The sequence below is a fragment of the Zootoca vivipara genome, chromosome 13, assembly GCF_963506605.1.
Source record: "Zootoca vivipara chromosome 13, rZooViv1.1, whole genome shotgun sequence".
In the NCBI taxonomy this organism is placed as follows: Eukaryota; Metazoa; Chordata; class Lepidosauria; order Squamata; family Lacertidae; genus Zootoca; species Zootoca vivipara.
The window spans coordinates 2,196,099-2,214,421 of NC_083288.1; the positions used below are offsets into that span (position 1 = coordinate 2,196,099).

Genomic DNA, 18,323 nt, shown 5'->3' on the forward strand with positions numbered 1-18,323 from the left:
AGATTCACTTTGCACCTGGGAAACTGCACCTTGGCTGAGGTCTATATATTTCACAACTTTTAGGAAATGATTTAAATAAAATGTATTTATTATTATTATTAAAAATTAATCTGAATTGAGTAAAAAGATTGCCTGAGAGATAAAGGTGTCCCTTAATTTAAGCTATTTATAAATGCTTCATTAAGTGCCATGTTGGTTCACTGACACTATTAATGAACATCCTGCCTATCCTGTAATTATTAATAATTTGTGTTTTGGAAAGTAATCTTTTTGGCTGTGATGCATTTGTTGATGGGCTAAGTACATCACTGTGAAGTATAATTGTTTAATTGCACATTGAAATGAAAAATGGGTGTGTATGTGTATTACTAAAGGGACCACTGGATAAATTCCACTGAAGTGAATAAGGGCTCTCTAAATGCCACCAGGTTGATAATTAACCATAGATGTATCTCTGCTCTGCTTCCTCATGTGGTGTTTTAACTTTAGATCACATGAGTAAGACATTCAGTTGCAAATCACCATTTTGAGGGAGCCCTTTGTTCTCAAGCCACCAAAGACAGAAGTGTGCAAATGAGTCTCTCCTCCAGGAAAACAGCCTCCAGGCTAATGGAGTCTGTGGGAGAGACAGAGCTCTGCTTCTTAGCTCTGATCATAAATAATATTTCATACTTGTTAGAAGCTGAACCTGTGCTTGGACAAGCCCATGATTTTATGCAACTATTTTATGCAACTATTTGGATGTAACACTACTGTTTTGGGACCAACTCTCAATTTGAGCTTGGTCTTTAATACAATAAGATTGAAATAGTGTTTTGGTTTAAATCCATTTTTTCTAGATTGGAGGGGGGGGCAACTCTTTAGGATAAATTACTTAGATTTTATGATAATTCCAATTTAATTTTGGAAAAGGTCTAGCTTGATTGTCCTTTGTTTCCTTTGCCTATGAATATAGGTGAATTCTTTAAGGCTGCTACTGCCGCTACATTCCTGTGGAAGTCTGAGATACACAGAGATTTCCAATTATATTAATCCACTTTTAAAAGGGGTAACCATATGTATTAAAACTATTGAGAAAAACCACAATCTTCAAGAAATACAGAACAATAAATATGGAAGTGTGGTAGCAATGTCTGACATCAGTGATGATGGACCAGATTATGGTGGCTAATTGAATGGAAGCTCAATCCAGATGAGATTGGTCCTGCCTTGGTAGTGATTTGGCTGACCATGGATGTGGCATTCTACCTATTTTAAGTAAGTGTGCACACCCCTTATTCTCTGTTTGGGGGAACATGGCACGTGATTACTTCTGCTGCTTGCACACAAACGTGAAACCAGAATTAGACCCTCTTTGTAAAAAAATTGCTTCCAGTGGTTAAGCCATGTACTTTGAATTCTGCTGCAAGAGCATGCTGTACTTTCAATTCTAGGAGAAATGTGCTGGGAATTATATCTTCTGAAAAGCAGAGCATGGGGGAAAAAAACCCTTAAATAACAGATGCTGCTACTAATGAACTACCCACAGAACCTATACGGCATACATTAGGTAATGGTGCTTTGCAATGATTGCAAAGTGAGCCAAAGCAAGTTTGCTGAAAGTATCTCTTGCGATAGGTCATTTGTGTGTTGCACTTCAGAATACCAATACAATTATACAAGTGTAGCTAATGATGTGTCAGAGCCAGACCCTAAAGAACATTGATTCATTGGCAAACGAAATAAATGCAGAGGCTTCACAACAGATGAGTATTCCTTCTGTAGTTTGTAAACTTGTCAGCTGCAAATGTGCATCTTAAATCATCACGGGACCTAATAAATCCTGCCAAGCAAATTCCTATACTGTTGAGTCTTCACATAAAATTGAAGTAGGCTGGGTTGGTTGGCATTGCTGCTCACCTGGTTTTGTCAGCCCCTGACCTGTAAATCCTTAAAGGAGCTTGTGACATGTTGCAAAAGCAATTGAATAAACTGGGCAAGTGAGCGTACAAAACCCAGGTAGCTTGGCCTGTCACTCAGCAGGGGGCAGGATTTGTAGTACCATTAAATGGCAGCAGTTTGTTTGTTTTTTATTTCCATTCCTACATTTTTACTGTCTGAGAGGAGGTGTCAGAGGTGTTTTGCACAAAAATATAATGGGCTCTCTCTGATCACTAATGGGGGGGGAGGGGAGAGAATGGCCTGGCTGGCCATTGTTGTTTCTTGGCTAGATGCCAATGTCCTTTCTACCCTGTCAGGAAATTTGTTTTTTTAAAAAATAATTCTTATTCATTTTCCATTAACTTCATATCTAAAAATACATCATAGTCGAATTACATTCATACATAAAGTGATAAAACAAAAAAACAAAAAACAGGCAAAAAGAAAAGGACCTAAAAAAGGCCAAAAAAGAAAGAAAAGAAAAAAGGAAGAAAAAAATATAAATAAATAAATAAATATTTGGCCTTGTTGCCTGAGTATCTTATTTTAAAGAAAAGCTGGGGTGTTTTTTTGTCTTAAAACAGCCATAGAGTTTTCACTGTCCAGCCTAAGCATGGGCATTAAGGTGTTAGGTCTCTGTGGCTGGCTTCCCGTGGGCTCTGTGGAGCTGAAGAAGATGGGGCAGGGGAGAGAACACAAAATAGTGGTACAACAGTGAAACCTAGGCAAACTCTGCTTGCACCAGCTTCCGCACACGGCACAACAAGCCACGAGAGAGAAATAGAAAACATTTGACATTAGGTCTTCACTTGACCCCCCTCTGCCTCTGGGTACCAGCTAAGGTTGCCAGACCTCCAGGGCTGACACGAAGTCTCCAGGTTTTCCTGGACTGCTCCAGGTAGCAGGTAGTGGGCTTGGCAACCTTGTTTTGAAGATGAAGGTTCTGTGATTCTATTCCTTGAACCCCAGTTTAAGCAATAGTATTTACAATATCACTAGTTGCTAAACCCAGGTAAAGAATTCAATAGACAAGGGTATTTGGACAAACTGAGTCTAATTTGTGTTTTGATGAATCACAAATATAAAAAATGTGAAGGAAAAAAAGCAGGCAAGAGCCAGCAATGCAATTGGGCTGAGAGAATTTTAAAAAAACCAACCAGTTGCTGAAAAATATATTTAAACCAGAAAATTTACAAGCACTTGTCGTGCTTCCTTGTTCCAAGAAGAAATAAGCAAGAAAGACCACAAGCACCAAAGTGCTGTGCTACAAAAGAGTTGATCTGCTTTTATGGTACTAAGGGAAAGAAAACAGCTTGGAACAGACCCAGACATGAAGGAAGCCTGAGATGGTGCATCAAGGTATTTGAAAGGCAGATGGGATGGGATGGATGAGAAGAGACTACAGGAGTCAGATTAAAGACAACAGTGGAAAGAACAAAAAACGGGAGAGATGCCCAGAAACTAGTTGGACAGATGGGGCGTCATTGGCAGGGAGAAATCTTTGCTGGGAATACAACATTGCCTTATAGTAGAAAAAGAAGGCTAGAACTAACTATAAGAACATCCTGAACAAAGTCTCCCATGATATTCTTGCAGAGCAGGTGGTAAAATGTGGGCTGGTTCCTCATCATCCTGGGAAAAAGTGACAAGTGGGATGCCATTGCTGCTCAACATCTTTATAAATGACTTGGATGAAGGAACTGAGGGGATGCTCATCAAATTTTCAAGTGACACCAAACTGGGAGGGAGAGATAATCCCGCAGAAGACAGAATCAGAATTCAAAATGACATTAACAGATTGGAGAACTGGGCACAGAAATGAATTTCATTAGGGCAAAATGTAAGATTCTGCACTTAAGAAAGAACCAGATGCACAAATATATGATGGGGAACACCTGGCTTACTAGCAGTACATGTGAAAAGGATCTAGGGGTCTTTGTAGACCACAAGCTTAACATGAGTCTACAGTGCAATGCAGAGGCAAAAAAAAAGCTTTAAAATTCAATAAGAATTTTGGCTACATCAACAGAAGTCTGGTGTCCCAATCTAGGGAAGTAAAAGCTGAGAGGTGTGCAGAAAAGGGGAACCAAGGTGACCAAGGGTCTGGAAAGTAAGCCTCATGAGAAACAATTGAGGGAGTTGGGTATGTTTAGCCTGGAAAAGAGGAGATATGGACTGAGAGGAGATATGGCAGCCATCTTCAAAGAGCTGACACATGGAACATGGAGCAAGCTTGTTTTCTTCTGCCCTGGATGGTAGGACCTGAACCAATGGCTTCAAGTTACAAGAAATTAGATTCTGACTAAACATCAATAAGAACTTTCTGGCAGTAAGAGCTGTTTGAGAGTGGAACAGTCTCCCTCAGGAGGTGATGGACTCTCCATCCTTGGAGGTTTCTAAGCAGAGGTTGGGTGGCCGTCTGTCATGGTGCTTTAGTTGAGATTCCTGCATTGCAGGGGGTTGGACTAGATCAGGCACCCCCAAACTTCGGCCCTCCAGATGTTTTGGACTACAGTTCCCATCTTCCCCAACCACTGGTCCTGTTAGCTAGGGATCATGGGAATTGTAGGCCAAAACATCTGGAGGGCTGCAGTTTGGGGATGCCTGGACTAGATGATCCCTTCCAACTCTTCAATTCTATTATTCTTCATCCAAATATAATTTCAGCCAGATCATTTTGTACTGTTCTGCAACCTTGCACAATCTTTTCTTTACAGATCACAATTTTTGCGCAAATAATAAAATGTAGATATAATGTCTAAGTGCAATACAAAAAAATAGACAACAAATAGTTTTGGCTCCTTAGATAAGCTGAACCATTTCGGATAACCGTCGGGCTCTTGATTTGAAGCACTGGTAGTAGAAACAGGGTAGGGAGCCAAAGATGCCCCCCCATTGCAACCTGGATAGGGGGACTAAAGGGAGGGCAATGCATTAGCAGCTATCTAAAATATCATTTGATTATGTAATATTTTGTTTTTCAAGCAGAGATAATTAAACATGGCAGATGAAAAGTCAGGTTTTAGTTTTCTCAGTGTGTCAATGAAGGCAGATTTTCATTGTGCCTGCAATGCAATACACTACAGCAAAGCCTTTAAATAAATCTATACCATCCTTCATCAAAACAGATTTCAGAGTGATTTACAACACAGTAAGATAAAAATACAATAGCTGGGGATAGAGGAGAGGAAATCACAGTTATTTAAGTCTCAGATTATAACAAAGCCCCTCACATTGTTCAACCCTGAGAAACATGCTTGCAGGAAGGAAAGTGTAAAACTGGCCATAGGAATGACTACCTGTGTTGGGGCTATTACAGGAGGATGGAGAGGAATAGGGCACAAAAACCAGGAAGTTTATATTTTTCTTGATAATGCTTGTGCCTCCTTCAGATAATGCTTGTGATCTTGATAATGCTTGTGCCTCCATATTTCATCAGGCTTTGGAGGTCCTGGATGACATTTGCTAATCAATGGCATATAATATTATATGGCAAGAGCCAAGAAGATGCCAGAGCCATCAATAAGCTTCTTGCTATGCACTGAGCTGCTGCTTCCCTCTTGATCCTTGTTTTCCTAAGTCAGCAATGTTTACCCTGCAGAGAAGCCCCTGCCTTAAGCCTCCAAAAAAATTGTTCCTTTTGCATTAACTTGTACTGTCTTTCTCCTGCAACCTCTTATAGGAAATACTATGCACAGTGGTTCCTCTGGATTGCCTTCTAGAATGGTAGATCAACACTAAGGGCTCACCCACACTTCCACTCTCCCCATTGGGAAAACCCACTGTTTATCAAACATTTGCTGCAATTTAGCGCAAAATAAAAATAAAAATGGGGATCTGTGCCTAGAAAGAATGTGGCATGTGAAAAACCAGTCAGGTGCATGTTTTCTAGGCATTGGTCAAGTGTGGACCAGCATGCAAGCTCCCTGGAATTGGTCTTTTAGAATCTTACGTTGCTTGCCTTAACTTGCCCCATACATTGAATGGTCTGAAAAAATAAGAGGTAATACAGTCAAACTCTGATATAGTCAACCCTGGCCCTAATCTGGCTGCTAATTTGTAAGGGGCGAAACAAAGACTGTATTATCAAAACTCTTAGCAATGTGCTATGAATCCTATATTTGTTTTGTTAATAAAACAGCCTAGCTGGCTTCTAAAATGTTTTTTAGAATCCTTAAAAAAAATGATGTTTATGGTACTAAGGAGACTTACAAATAAACAATGCTACTCTTTAGTCTATGGGAATAAATGACAGCATGTTGTATATCCATATGGCTTCAATTACAGGCAAAATTTCTATTCTAGGATAAGCACTTGAAACAAATATGCACTGTAAACATTTGTTGATGATAAAATAGAATGGTTTTTTTTAAAAAAGATGCATGTTTTCTAGGCATGGGTCATGCCTAGAACATTTTACACAGGAACAGAATTTTGCACAAGGAACAGAATAATTTTCTCTCCCCCCCCCCCAAAAGAAAAGAGAGAGAAAAGTACATGGCTTGAAAATGTACAGTACTCTGTTTTCTTTGCTCAACATGTCACAAAGTGCTACTTAACAATTAGTCCATCACAGTTCACAGTAAGTTTAATGTGAGGAGGAATGTATAATGTTCAAAGTATTTGTCAGATTAAAGTTATCATTTTCTTGCAAGAAGCGTGTTTTAGAAACATTAATGCAGACAAATATTGTAATGAAGCCCTAATCTCTCTTGGCAACAGCTTTTATAATAAAGAGTGTGTTTTCTTCCAGTGCTTTATTTATCTGAAAGTCTGCCAAGAACCACTTCAAAGACATCTTGCTCAAGGTCACAGTTAGTAAAAGGTTTTTTTTCTTTTTAAGTGAACTCCATAGCCACATTTATTTCTCTTACTATTGTTACTTGAAATAAATAAGAGTGGACTGTATTGCGATCTCCAGCGAGGAAGTTGCTATAGCTACCAAAGCATAAACTATCAAAGCCTTGAAACATGCCTTGCTTTGACATATTTTCAAGTCACGCAACATGGTACTACATTTTTAGACCCTGAACTTTTACTTTATCTGGAACAGCTTCATTTATGAGCACATTGCCCTTTTTTCTGCCCATTAGGGTGGGCCTATTTTCCAAATGGCTATTTTCAGCATTTGGAAACAGAACACACATCCCTGTTATTTCTTTCACAAGGATGTGGGCTTGTAAACATGGAGATGGGAAAGGCAGACTGGCTGGAGAAGTGGTCTTCCATTTGTACTACGTAGGGCACACAGCTCTGTGTGTGTTGGATACATTTTAAAGTGAGGAGAAAAGGGACTGAGCCCCTGTACAAGAGGCCAGTCAACAGGTATGGCAAGTAAAGTGACTCAGGGGAGCTGAAATATGCATGTTGTTTCAGCAGCTACCACACACCTCTTCTGAAGGCTTATGAAGTGTGGTCTCACAGACCCTTCCCAGGACCAGCTGCAAGTACTTCATTTTGCCCTTGAGGAGTCTTTTACTCCCCATGGCCGACGTAGCCATGAGTCGCTCTGTTCCCTTTCGGGCTTACGCTTCTTCACTAAGGGCTCTTGTGCACAGTTCTCTTTTGCACCACTCTTTCCAGTAACCTGTACTTGTGCACTGACCATCATACCTGCCAAGTTCCTGCCAGAAAAATAAGGGATCGGACCGGAAGTAGCAGTAGCGCTGCCGCCATTTTGGAACTGGGCGGAGCATGCTCAGAAGCGACTTTTGATGCTGCTCTGCCCAGTTCCAAAATGGCCGCCGCGCCAGAAGCCGTGCTGCAGCCATTTTGGAACTGGGCGGAGCAGCATCAAAAGTCGCTTCTGAGCATGCTCCGCCCAGTTCCAAAATGGCCGCCGCACCAGAATAAACCGGGGGGAAACAAAAAAATCTGTTTTTTTTCAGCTGGGAACAGCTGGAAAAACGGGGGTTTCCCGGGGAATACGGGAGACTTGGCAGCTATGCTGACCATTCACCCTGGCAGTCAGCTCCACCAGATGGCAGCCCAGCTGAAGATTTGTCTGAGAGACACAGAAATAAACAGCAACCACTCAGGGTGAATTTACTTTTGAATGAAAGCCACAAAAACTGCAACACGACCTACATGCCAGTCACTCACCTGTTCTCCTGTGATGGGTAGGAATCTACTACAAACAGAAAGCTACATGCATCTTAGAAAAGGTAGATTTGTTTTTAACTTTCAGGCCATAGCTATGATAAGTAAATGTTGGCAATCAGGTTGGTAAAAGTGTATGAGAGGTTGGGCTTTAGCAGTCTTATTTGCCGCTCTACCGTATGTTTCAGAAGTTCAAGAAACGCTGTCTATCACTCACCTCCAGTAAAAATCCCCCTTCTGGTATGACAGGCTCCTTGACTATGTCAACTTCCTTTATTTCATGACCTGCGTGCTTTTTCAAGCGCTTCTCCTGAACAGCTGTTGGAAAGGATGAATTGGTACATATTCAACTTAAGTGGCAATGTGTAGAACAACAACAGCAACCAAAATTTTGTTATAAGAATCTAATAACTAATACTAATTACTAAAACTAATAATTAGTAATGAACTAATTCAAATTAGGTAAAGGTAAAGGGACCCCTGACCATTAGGTCCAGTCGTGACCGACTCCGGGGTTGCGCGCTCATCTCGCATTATTGGCCGAGGGAGCCGGCGTATAGCTTCCAGGTCACGTGGCCAGCATGACAAAGCTGCTTCTGGCAAACCAGAGCAGCACATGGAAACGCCATTTACCTTCCTGCTGTAGCGGTCCCTATTTATCTACTTGCACTTTGACGTGCTTTCGAACTGCTAGGTTGGCAGGAGCTGGGACCAAGCAATGGGAGCTCACCCCGTCACAGGGATTCGAACCGCCGACCTTCTGATCAGCAAGGCCTAGGCTCAGTGGTTTAACCACAGCGCCACCTGGGTCCCAATAGCCTGCAGGACCACAAACACCTGGTTCACAAGGGGAAAGAGCCAGCCTGCACTTTGTGTTGGTAGGGTGACACAAGGCGGATGGGGATACGAGTCTTGTGGTCCCCTCACTGTAGTTCTCACGGTGCTCCCGAGGAGGGTGTCTTTCCCCTCGGTGGCTCCCTTGGCTCCACCCTAAGCTCTGTGGCAGCTCCCATGGCTGTGGCTGGTTGCTCTTCTGACAGCTGTTGCACCCGCAGCACCCACTGTGTGATATATAAAGGGCCGTGGTGTCTAACAGTGTCAGGTTCAACAACGCCAGCAGTGACACAGTGCCTTTTTCTCCCCCATGTAACTGTCTCCCCCTCTCCCCCCCCCCGGGAGGAGCTTTGAATGGGGAGCTTTGAATAGGGAGCTGGGTATGTTTAGCCTGGAGGAGAGAAGGTTAAGGGGTGATATGATAGCCATGTTCAAATATATGAAAGGATGTCATATAGAGGAGGGTGAAAGGTTGTTTTCTGCTGCTCCAGAGAAGCGGACACAGAGCAATGGATTCAAGCTACAAGAAAGAAGATTCCACGTAAACATTAGGAAGAACTTCCTGACAGTAAGAGCTGTTCGGCAGTGGAATTTGCTACCAAGGAGTGTGGTGGAGTCTCCTTCTTTGGAGGCCTTTAAGCAGAGGCTTGACAGCCATATGTCAAGAATGCTTTGATGGTGTTTCCTGCTTGGCAGGGGGTTGGACTGGATGGCCCTTCTGGTCTCTTCCAACTCTACGATTCTATGATTCTATGAATGTTTCTGTTCTTTGGTGTTTCAGATGCACAGCCAGTCATTTAAGATACAGAAATCAGCAAAATACAACCTTCTCCTTTGAATACTTGCCCCTTAAAATAAACCAAAATTGCTCTCCTATTTGAGCTTTATATTTCCACCAGGAGGTACCATCTTCCAATAAGCAATTCCAAGCTTTTTGCAGGTTGCGTGATCAGAGCTTGCCAACGTATCTTCCCTGGATGTGAGCAACTGCTGGGCACTCAGCCACCTCCGCAATTGAAAACTCCACCCTCTGCTTCCTTCCCCTCCTCCCCAACAGAGCTGTGTGGTTTTTTCCCCCCAGAAACACCAGGGGGAAAACATGCCTTTGGTATAAAAGAATTGCGCTGAGTAACCAAGGCTTTGCTGTCACGCTATGAGAACAGACTGTCAATCTTTCCATGCAACTGACAGTGGCCTGGCTCTTGTTTAAGCCCTTGCGTGCGAGCAGAGAGCCCACATTCCCCTACGAAATGCTTCATAACAACAGCTGTTAAATATTGATGACGCCTGGCTCGCTCCGAATGCTCTTCCTGAAGGTTAAGCCTTCATGTAATGGAACCTAATTCTGTATCTTTGTCTGCTAATAATAAAACCCAAGTAATGGACTTTTAAAAACAAGATAATAATGCATTAGAGGAAGAGAGGAAATCGGCAAATTAAAAAAAAATCTCTCTTTCAAGTAGAGTTTTTCATTGCAGAATGGAAGAAAACCGAAGCTAGTCCAGTAGTTGTGTTTGTCGGGATTTTCTGTAAGCAGAATTATGTAAAGCTCTATAGCCCGAGGAATAGTAAGAATGGGTATATGCCTGCAACACAATAAAAAATATGAAAAATCATATTCCGCTGTGCTGCCCCTAGCTTCACTTTCAAAGGGACCAGCAGGTTAATAAATATGCAAACAGATTGAACAAAAAATAGCCTTTTCTGCCTAAAAGGAAATTTTGTGTGAAGCTCAGTATGCTGAAAGGAGATTTGCACATCGCTGTAACATGTCAAAATAGTTTGATGTATACTGAATGCATTGCTACTCCTCGCTTGCAAATTACAGCTCCACGCAGGGTAGTTTTTCATTAACTCTCATGGGAACAGACAACTTGCATAGATGAACACTTAAATGACAGTGTAACCCACATTGGCTTAGAAACATTTCTAAGACAGTAATAAGGCAAGAAGGTCACTTAAATGTGCAGGAAATAAAGATGTTTCAAGTCTTAAGTATTAAGCCTGCAATGAGAAGCATTTATCCAGCGAGCGCTTGATCCAGGATAGTAGATCTGGGACCCAAATGGTTTTATCAGTGCTGAAATATTCAATTAGGCCTTTATCACTAAAAATACATTAGAACAATGTATTTAGCCATCATGTGAACTGACCAGGTGATGCCTGTCTTTAGCTATTCAATCCAGGTAAAGGTCTGGCCACATAGTTTAAGTGCAGGAGGATTACAAGTTGTATTATTGGATGTCAAAATAGTTATCATTATTCATTGCGATTTATTAAATTTGTATGCCCTCTTTCCTCCATAGACCTCAGCGAGGTTTACAACATAAAAATACAAGATAAAAAACCAGAGAGGTACATAATAAAAACTTCACTGCTTAGCCAGGGGCCAACTCCAAATCATACAAAAGAACAATTAAAGCTAGTAGACTGCTCAATATATAATTAATTCAGCAAATTAATTAAGCATAACCTATTGCAATATCCAATATATTGCACAACTACAACAATAATGACACCAATAATGCTAACAGTAAACAAGAGCCTACTCATTCTCAATTCAACTCAGCCTTTTCAGTGTTTAAAGGTAAAGGGACTCCTGACCATTAGGTCCAGTTGTGACTGACTCTGGGGTTGCGGCGCTCATCTCGCATTATTGGCCGAGGGAGCCGGCGTACAGCTTCCAGGTCATGTGGCCAACATGACAAAGCCACTTCTGGCGAACCAGAGCAACACACGGAAACGCCGTTTACCTTCCCACCGGAGCGGTCCCTATTTATCTACTTGCACTTTGATGTGCTTTCGAACTGCTAGGTGGGCAGGAGCTGGGACCGAGCAACGGGAGCTCATCCCGTCGCAGAGATTCGAACCGCCAACCTTCTGATCAGCAAGCCCTACGCTCCATGGTTTAACCACAGCGCCACCTGTTTATCTATTTTAATTCTAATAGATAATTTTAATTCTATAGATAATTTTAATTCTATAGATAGTGTTAATTCTATAGATAGATAGTTTTAATTCTATAGATGGATAGTGTTTATCTATTTTAATTCTTTTTTGTTAAAACTTACTGTACATTTACCGTATCACCTGAAGGTCTCCAAGCAACTTACAGCAATACATACACAATCACTCAAACACACAAGTACCATAAGGGAAGGGGGGGAAGGGGGACACATGTAATACATTAACATAACATTAAACATAACATTAATGGGGGGAAAACAAAAGCAACACACCTGCTATTCTATTTTGCACCCATCTAGATACTTCTTCTCCCAGGACTCAACAGAGTTACATTTTGCATGCTAATGTCATTTCTGAAGACTGGTCCTATACCTGCTGATTATAAATTCTAGATATACAACATTGCTGACTCTGTTATAGTATTGCAGTTTGGAAACTGAACCATGAATCCGGATAGTCCCATTTTATATTTAACCTTTGCCCTGAGGCTTAGGGAAGCCATTCTGTTGCAATACTCCATTTGCAATATGGGAAAAATAATATTGAAAGTGAAGAGGAATTAAAGAACCTTTTAATGAGGGTGAAAGAGGAGAGCACAAAATATGGTCTGAAGCTCAACATCAAAAAAGCCAAGATCATGGCCACTGGTCCCATCACCTCCTGGCAAATAGAAGGGGAAGAAATGGAGGCAGTGAGAGATTTTACTTTCTTGGGTTCCTTGATCACTGCAGATGGTGACAGCAGTCACGAAATTAAAAGCCGCCTGCTTCTTGGGAGAAAAGCAATGACAAACCTAGACACCATCTTAAAAAGCAGAGACATCACCTTGCCGACAAAGGTCCGTATAGTTAAAGCTATGGTTTTCCCAGTAGTGATGTATGGAAGTGAGAGCTGGACCATAAAGAAGGCTGATCGCCGAAGAATTGATGCTTTTGAATTATGGTGCTGGAGGAGATGCTTGAGAGTCCCATGGACTGCAAGAAGATCAAACTTATCCATTCTGAAGGAAATCAGCCCTGAGTGGTCACTGAAATGACAGATCCTGAAGCTGAGGCTCCAATACTTTGGCTACCTCATGAGAAGAGAAGAATCATTGGAAAAGACCCTGATGCTGGGAAAGATTGAGGGCACAAGGAGAAGGGGACGACAGAGGACAAGATGGTCGGACAGTGTTCTCAAAGCTACGAACATGAGTTTGACCAAACTACGGGAGGCAGTGGAAGACAGGAGTGCCTGGCGTGCTCTGGTCCATGGGGTCACGAAGAGTCGGACACGACTAAATGACTAAACAACAACAACAATATTGACCTGTCTTACATGATGTATGATGCTACCTTATCTGTTGGTCCATCTAGCCAAGGGCTGCTCAATCTCCCAGGGGGAGATACTGTTAACAAAGTTACACTTGGGAAAACTCAATCAAGGCAAACCTTCATTCCTCCGAGCAGGTAATCAACACTATAAAACACTATAAAGTCTGTCAATCATCTGGTGAGCAGATGTGCATTCACAAGCAAACAGGAAGTGTGGAAGATGTTTGAGTCTGTGGCTTTGTTTATAGTATAATGCTCCAAATTTTCCAAACACAGATTTTTAATTTCAATTGAACCCCACTGTCTATACATATGTTTATCACTGAATGTCTAAAAATGGTAGCCAGAATGATATAATAAACAGGAGGAGATTTATATAAAATACTCAGGAGCTGTGGGGAAAGCCACTTCCGCGCTTGCGTCGGAGGTGGGGTTGTGGGCTGCCCGACTGTACCATCGCGTAGGGGCTGAGAGTTCAGCCCCTGCGCGATGGTGCGTTCCCGCCTGCGTCACACCCCGACCACGTTGGAAATTTGCATAACAATCAGTTGGAGGAGGGGCAAGTACGTCATCAGCTGCCCTATTTTGGAGAAGTAATTCCGTTAAAGGATTCCGGGGGCGAGGCTTGGTCCTGAGCCTGGAGTTGCCTGGGCCGTAAGGCACGCCCCATCGGTGGCCACAGGAGGAGCTCTAGTAGATCTACGTCGCGGGGCTCCTTTCTCACAGACTTCAACACACGGGTTGGAGTCGGATATAGTCTGTTAGGTTCCAACGCCTAAGCCAATTCCGCTCTACATGCATATTTAATAAAGTTGTGGCCTTAACCACCCAATTAATTAAATCTTAAACCCGGTGTCATGAGTCTTTATTCTGGGGAAGGAGGGCATATAGCCACACAAATAATAGGAATTTTTCAAACTAGATTATGAATCTTTCCCTCAAAAATTTTCCATTCGTGACTGACCCAAAGCGGAAGGTCAGGTTTATAGCCAAAAACATTTTGTCTTAGCCGGGCAGAAGTCAGAGGCAGAAGCTCATTTACACACTGCAAGTCTACCATGCATGAGACCTCTATTGCTCAGATCAAAAGATCAGTTTCATAACCACTTGTTTTGAGGTTGCAACTGAGTCTGCCACAGTCACGCAATCCCTGGCTCCAAATTATTTTAACCCTTCATCTATAGGGAAAAAAAACTTGTATCAACCTGATAGCAGGAATCATATATACCTCAAGAAGCCATACAAATAAAATACCTGGTGGAAGTATTACACTATTTGCTAGTTAATAATAATAGTAATAATGCCTTCGTTCAGACCTTTCCTTCTCTAGTAAAACAACATAGCTGCACATGTTACCAGTATCAACAAAACCATGTAAATTAAAAATGGAATGTTTTTAAATATGAGAAATATCATGTTTAATATCAACATATCATGTATTATAATTATAGCAGAACAACAATAATGAGTTGTAAATTACCAAGACCTTGCAAGCATAGCGCATGTGATGCTTGCACAATCACATTTCTTTGTAAACTGAACAGAAAAAACAGTTAAATGAAGCACATTTGTTGCTGTGACCTACCTACCTACCTACCTACCTACCTACCTATCAGGACAGGTCGTGAAGCTGAGGCTCCAATACTTTGGCCACCTCATGAGAAGAGAAGAATCCTTGGAAAAGGATTCAGATGAACAGTGTTCTCGAAGCTACGAACATGACTTTGACCAAACTGCAGGCGGCAGTGGAGGACAGGAGTGCCTGGCGTGCTCTGGTCCATGGGGTCACGAAGAGTCGGACACGACTAAACGACTAAACAACAACAACCTACCTACCTATCTTGTCATGTCCACCTTTCCTTGGTGTCAACTCTTGCAGACACTCCCAGCTCTGAGGCTGCATCTCTTGATGTCCTCAGCAGGTTAGGTATATCTCTGTAGACTCAACCCAGGGTTTCACCAACAGTAGACCTCAGTCTATGTCTATGAGGAAGAGATGTCTTTTGGGATTTTCACGTCAGCTTTCAAAGAATGTAGCCTTTTAAGAAGGCAACGACTGGATCAAGCACTGGGTGGGCATCACCTGGCTGCAAGTGCCTATGACGCTTTCAGCTTTATTATTTAATAAATGTGTGTGCCACTTTTCAAGCAAAAGTAATTCCCAGAGAAGTTTACAGGGTCTGCTCAGAAAGAGTCCTGAAGGATATGGCTAAGAATTTCCACACAACTGCATATTTAAAGCCTAGTCCAGGGGTGTCAAACTCAAATTCATCGGGGGCCGCATCAGCAGTTTGGTCACCCTCAAAGGGCCGGTTGTATCTGTAGGACTATGTGTCCACTCTTTATTATCATAAATTATTGTCACTGCATTCAATTATTACTGTTTTTTGTAATAATGTAAGTAATAACTAGCTCTGAAAGCAGAAACATAGTCAGAATAATGGCAAGTAGATATTCAAATGTACAATTATTGTACAATTTATTGAAAAATGATTTTTGGTAACTGCACTGGGTGGTGGAGGCTCGCTAGGGTTTCATGCAGGACCTTTGCAGAGCTACTAGTACCTGGAGATGCTGGGGTCCTTCTGCATGCAGGACAGATGTTCTGCCAGTGAGCCACCACCCTTCACCAAAGGGACTGGCTGAGGTTGACTCACTGGAGCTGTTCTCCTGGTCCCAGGGTTTAAGGGCCAGAAGTATAAAGCACCATCCTATGTTTCTGAGGAGAGGGAGAGGGAGGGGAGGGAGGAAGGAAGAAAAGAGGCAGTGGGAGGGAGAGAGGAAGGAAGGAAAGAGGGGAGAGAAAGAAGAGTAGGAAATAAGGAAGGGAATAAAGAAGAAAAGAAAAAGAAAGGGAGAGAAGACGGAAAGGGAGAAAGAAGGAAGGAAGTAGAGGGAAAGAAAGAATAAGAATGAGGGAGAGGAAGAAAGATGGGAAGGATGGATGGAAGGAAGGAAGGAAGGAAGGAAGGAAGAAGGAGCAAGAGAGAGAGAGGAAGGAAAGAGGTGAGAGAAAGAAGAGTAGGAAAGAAGGAATAAAGAAGGAAAGAAAAAGAAAGAGGGAGAGAAGACAGAGATAAAGAAGGAAGGAAGGAGAGGGAAAGAAAGAATAAGAATGAGAGAGAGGAAGAAAGAAAGGGAAGGGGGGGTCGCCGCCTTGATTCAGCGCCAGAAAAGAGTGCGAAGGGACCCAGGGGCAAAAAACATTTCCCGTGCAGTGTGAGGCAGCGGGTGTCCGTTTTAGGAGAAGTGCGAAAAGCCTCAGAGTTGTACGTTCGTGAGGCTGAGCCGCTGCTGAGCTCACGTTCATGAGGCTGAGCTGCGGCAGGAGGAGGAGGAGGTGAGGCAGGAGGAGAAGGAGGCTTGCCGGGTCGGTGCCCGGCAGCGCCATGCGGAGAGTGCCGAGCCTCTGGGATGCAGCAGTGCTCTGTAGCACTTTGAATCCTCCTCCTCCTCCTCCACGCGGCGCTGCTGGGTGCTTTGTCTGTGCTGCAGCAGCAGCAGCAGCAGCAGCCGTTTCCAGGCGCCGAACCGTGGCAGGAGGAGGAGGATTCAAAGTGCTACAGAGCACTGCTGCGTCCCAGAGGCTCGGGACTCTCCGTGCGGCGCTGCCGGGCGCTGACCCGGCAAGCTGCCTCCTCCTTCTCCTGCTGTGGCTCGGGGCGCTCCACGCAGCGCTGCTCTGGCCGCCTTTCTACCCCCCCCCGGCCCCAGCTGTTTGTCGGCGCTTTGTCGGCGCGGCGCTTAAGCAGCAAGGTCCCGCTGCTGGGTCCCGCTGGCTGGGGCGCTCGGCGGGCCACATGACGAGGTCTGGCGGGCCGGATTTGGCCCCCGGGCCTTGTGTTTGACACCCGTGGCCTAGTCACATCAAGCACACAACAGGCAAGTGAAAACTCAAATCAGAACTCATGTCTCTCACCGCAACTCCTTCTCTTTTGCTTTTGCTTCTCAGCTTACAAAGTGGGGTTTTCCCTATGCTATGGAGAACTCTTTAGTGGTAGACCGTTTGTAGCAATTGGAGAAGCATTCAAGGAGTGAGAAGGAGTGAACAGTGCTTTCCTGTGTTTGCCTACCTCTCTTGTTGCTGCTGATATACAGGTTTGCAAACCCTGAACATATGGACAATATAAATATATTTACACATGCCATTAACCATCTGGGTGTATACGCAGCACACAAACATCTCACTGGGGCCTCCAGATGTGCAGTTTGTCTACACTCTATGTGCTGCCAAAAACAATGGTGCACATGCATCAAACATGCCTGCCACATGAAGTATGGAGCCGCTCTAGTCACAGCAATGAAAATGAGTGCAATGTGGGCAGGTTCAAAGTACCAGCACCAGGTTTTGTGGTGGTACACACAACCACCAAGTGTAAGCTATCACTTAAAAAAATTAAAAAGAAGTTTGGGCTGTATTCTCAGAATGTTGCCAAGAAAGAAACAACTGCTGCATTATCAATCTCAAAACCTTTATTGGCATATAAACAAAATTCTGAAAAGTTTGGTACAATAAAATCACTCAGCAGAGCTTGAATAAGGGTCATGGGAGGCGGGGTATTGTTAAATGGGCATGGTTAAGAGCAGGGCTCCCCAAACTAAGTCCCGGGGGCCAGGTGCGGCCCAATCAACTTCTAAATCCGGCCCTTGGACGGTCCGGGAATCAACATGTTTTTCATGAGTAGAATGTGTGTTTTTTATTTAAAATGCATCTCTGGGTTATTTGTGGGGCATAGGAATTCATTCATATATATTTTTCAAAATATAGTCCGGCCCCCCACAAGGCCTGAGGGACAGTGGACCGGCCCCCTGCTGAAAAAGTTTGCTGACCCCTGGTTAAGAGGATGGGACAACAGCAACAGTGCCTACAAGAAGACACTGTTTTTAGTTACACGACTGTTCTGTTATTGAGCGTGGGTGGGCCAAGCAGAGAGAAGTACTAACTTTCTTACTATTCACACAGAGCAAATATTCCTGAGGTTAGTGGTTGGTGGGGTCAGGGTGACTCCTGCCAGAACAGAACTGCAATGGCTGCCCATATGCTACTGTGCCAAGCTCAAGGTTCTTGCGTTACTTTAAAAGGTCCTTAGCAATTGGGTCTAGCAGCACGCCTTACGGACGGCTTTCTTCCTTATATGCCTGCCCGATCCCTGAGGCCTTTGGGAAAGTCACTGTTCACCAGCTTCCATG

General features: G+C 43.2%; 1 protein-coding gene across 1 annotated transcript in view; it reads right to left on the reverse strand.

Moving 5' to 3' along the window:
• Window positions 1–6,320: 6,320 nt before the first annotated feature.
• Window positions 6,321–18,323, reverse strand: part of LOC132593087 (aryl hydrocarbon receptor repressor-like) — a 32,556-nt gene continuing 20,553 nt past the window's right edge. Inside the window, exons 4-5 of the mRNA XM_060282061.1 lie at window positions 8,237–8,337; window positions 6,321–6,326 (exon numbers count right to left, since the gene is read on the reverse strand). Of these exons, the coding sequence (XP_060138044.1) occupies window positions 6,321–6,326; window positions 8,237–8,337 (107 nt within the window). The remainder of the gene's footprint in view (window positions 6,327–8,236; window positions 8,338–18,323) is intronic.